The sequence below is a fragment of the Trypanosoma conorhini genome, assembly GCF_003719485.1.
Source record: "Trypanosoma conorhini strain 025E chromosome Unknown Tco_14.4_contig_01086, whole genome shotgun sequence".
NCBI classification, from domain to species: Eukaryota; Euglenozoa; class Kinetoplastea; order Trypanosomatida; family Trypanosomatidae; genus Trypanosoma; species Trypanosoma conorhini.
The window spans coordinates 1-1,704 of record NW_021705167.1 but is presented as its reverse complement, the minus strand read 5'-3'; the positions used below and the strand labels follow the sequence as shown (position 1 = coordinate 1,704).

Genomic DNA, 1,704 nt, shown 5'->3' with positions numbered 1-1,704 from the left:
GTGCCCGCAGAAGGCCCTCCTCCCCAGCGTGTGCGTGTGTGTGTGAGTGGGTCCGGGGCACGCGGCTTCTGGAGCTTTTCAGGAAGGCGAGCCGCACGCCGTAACCGCGAGAGGCCCTCGCTGGGGCCCAGAACCCCACACAAACGTGCCACCATTCGAGGATCCAAAGAGGCGACACACATTTGTGTGCCGCACGGCATCCACACCGTGTGCGCCACACTCCCGCTCAATCTTCACAGGCCTCCGAAACGGATTCCCCGCACCCCACAGTTTCTCGCCTTCCCGAGCAGAGTCGTCTTCGGCAACCGGGGCGCCAGTCGCCTGCAGGGCGCCGTCACCCGCCGCAGTGCGCCCATCGAACGCAGCCGCACTGAAGATGTCACGTGGCAGCGGTCCGACAAGCCGCATGCGACCCGCGACCGCCTCCCACTACTTCTTTTGCTCCTGCGCGGGCTGATGGCGCGCGTCCGCCGGGCACACGTCGCCGTCACCTCCTTCTCGTCGCGGCAGCGCATGGTGGGGCGAGGCAGAGATGCAGTCGCATCGCCAGTGCTCTGGAGTTATTTCCCTTTGCGGATGCCAACACGCAATCATGCCCCACCCACAAGGCCGTAAGTTTACCCACGGCAGCGGTGCTCCTTCCTCTGACGCATCGTAGACAATACACCCCCTCTTGCCCGCCACGACAAATCGCTCACACGCCTTCGGATCTCGAGCCCGCCCTCGTGCCCTGTCGTCGTTTGCGTGGCCGTGCTGAACACGTCCGCCAACTCGCCTCCAAGGCAGCAGAGAGCAAAGTGGAGCGGGCATTCATCGCGGTGCAGCGGCCGGTAGAGGGGGTGGGGGCCGGCACTCGTCCACCACCGAGGCCGCCACCCCGGGCGCCCCACTCACGACACGCCGCCTCACCTCAAACGCTTTTGGTCCTTTGGTGCGAAGCGCTCCCTCCCCAATCGCCTTTGACAATCCGCCACACCCGCCCCCACCACAGAGTGAACGCAGCAGCCGGCAATGTACTCTCCCTCCCTCAGCGGGCACGGCCAGCCCTCCGCGGAGGCGAGTCCCGTCAGGCTGGGACGCGGTGCACGAAGCTGCGCAGCGCTGTCCTGCAGTGGAGGAGTTGTCCCCTGCACCGTGCACGCCCCCGACTGCGTTGGTGAGTGTGTGGCCCCGTTCCACCGCCGTCCGCACCGCCATTTCCCCATCCCTTCAGCCGCAGAAACCCCAAGACGTGGCTCCACTTCGCGTTGAGCACAAACTCGCACACTCCCTCCACCGCGCGGTCAACGGCTCACTGTGGCCGCGGCGGTGCCCCCTCCGCCCTTCCGCGCTGCGCTGCGGGCTACCGAGTGCCGCCGGCGGGCCCAACCTCCACCGACGCCGTCCCTGCGGCGCAGTACATGCAGGGCGCCACCGCAGCAGCGCGAACTCCTTCCTCGCGTCTCCCAGGCATTGCTCACATGAGTTCCTTCCCTCGCAGTTGTCGTAGGCTTGCGCTGCGGCTGAACACCCACAACCAGCCAAAAGGAGGACGAGAGGGGGAGAGGCAAACAAAAAAAATGGGCACAGACACACGAGTCCACGCAGCCACATTCATCAGGAGAGAGAAAGAGAGATAGGGCCACCACCCACACGTTGTGGCACACGCATACACATCACACTTCAGCAGTCCGCGCAATGGGCGCAGTCAACCAACAAACACAC

At 65.4% G+C, this 1,704-nt stretch overlaps 3 protein-coding genes across 3 annotated transcripts, besides 1 other annotated feature; all 3 read right to left on the bottom strand.

Annotated features, from left to right (window-relative positions):
* Positions 1-28: 28 nt before the first annotated feature.
* Positions 29-52: a microsatellite.
* A 26-nt stretch (positions 53-78) lies between these two features.
* On the bottom strand, positions 79-408 carry Tco025E_09371 (uncharacterized protein; the record flags this gene model as incomplete). The annotated part of the gene is made up of 1 exon (XM_029376190.1): positions 79-408. One exon carries the CDS (start codon positions 406-408, stop codon positions 79-81), a length of 330 nt encoding a protein of 109 aa, XP_029223726.1.
* A 21-nt stretch (positions 409-429) lies between these two features.
* On the bottom strand, positions 430-810 carry Tco025E_09370 (uncharacterized protein; the record flags this gene model as incomplete). Its single annotated transcript, XM_029376189.1, has 1 exon — positions 430-810. The coding sequence occupies one exon, from the start codon at positions 808-810 to the stop codon at positions 430-432; it is 381 nt and encodes a 126-aa protein (XP_029223725.1).
* Tco025E_09369 (uncharacterized protein) lies at positions 811-1,197 on the bottom strand (the record flags this gene model as incomplete). The annotated part of the gene is made up of 1 exon (XM_029376188.1): positions 811-1,197. The coding sequence occupies one exon, from the start codon at positions 1,195-1,197 to the stop codon at positions 811-813; it is 387 nt and encodes a 128-aa protein (XP_029223724.1).
* Positions 1,198-1,704: the final 507 nt, after the last annotated feature.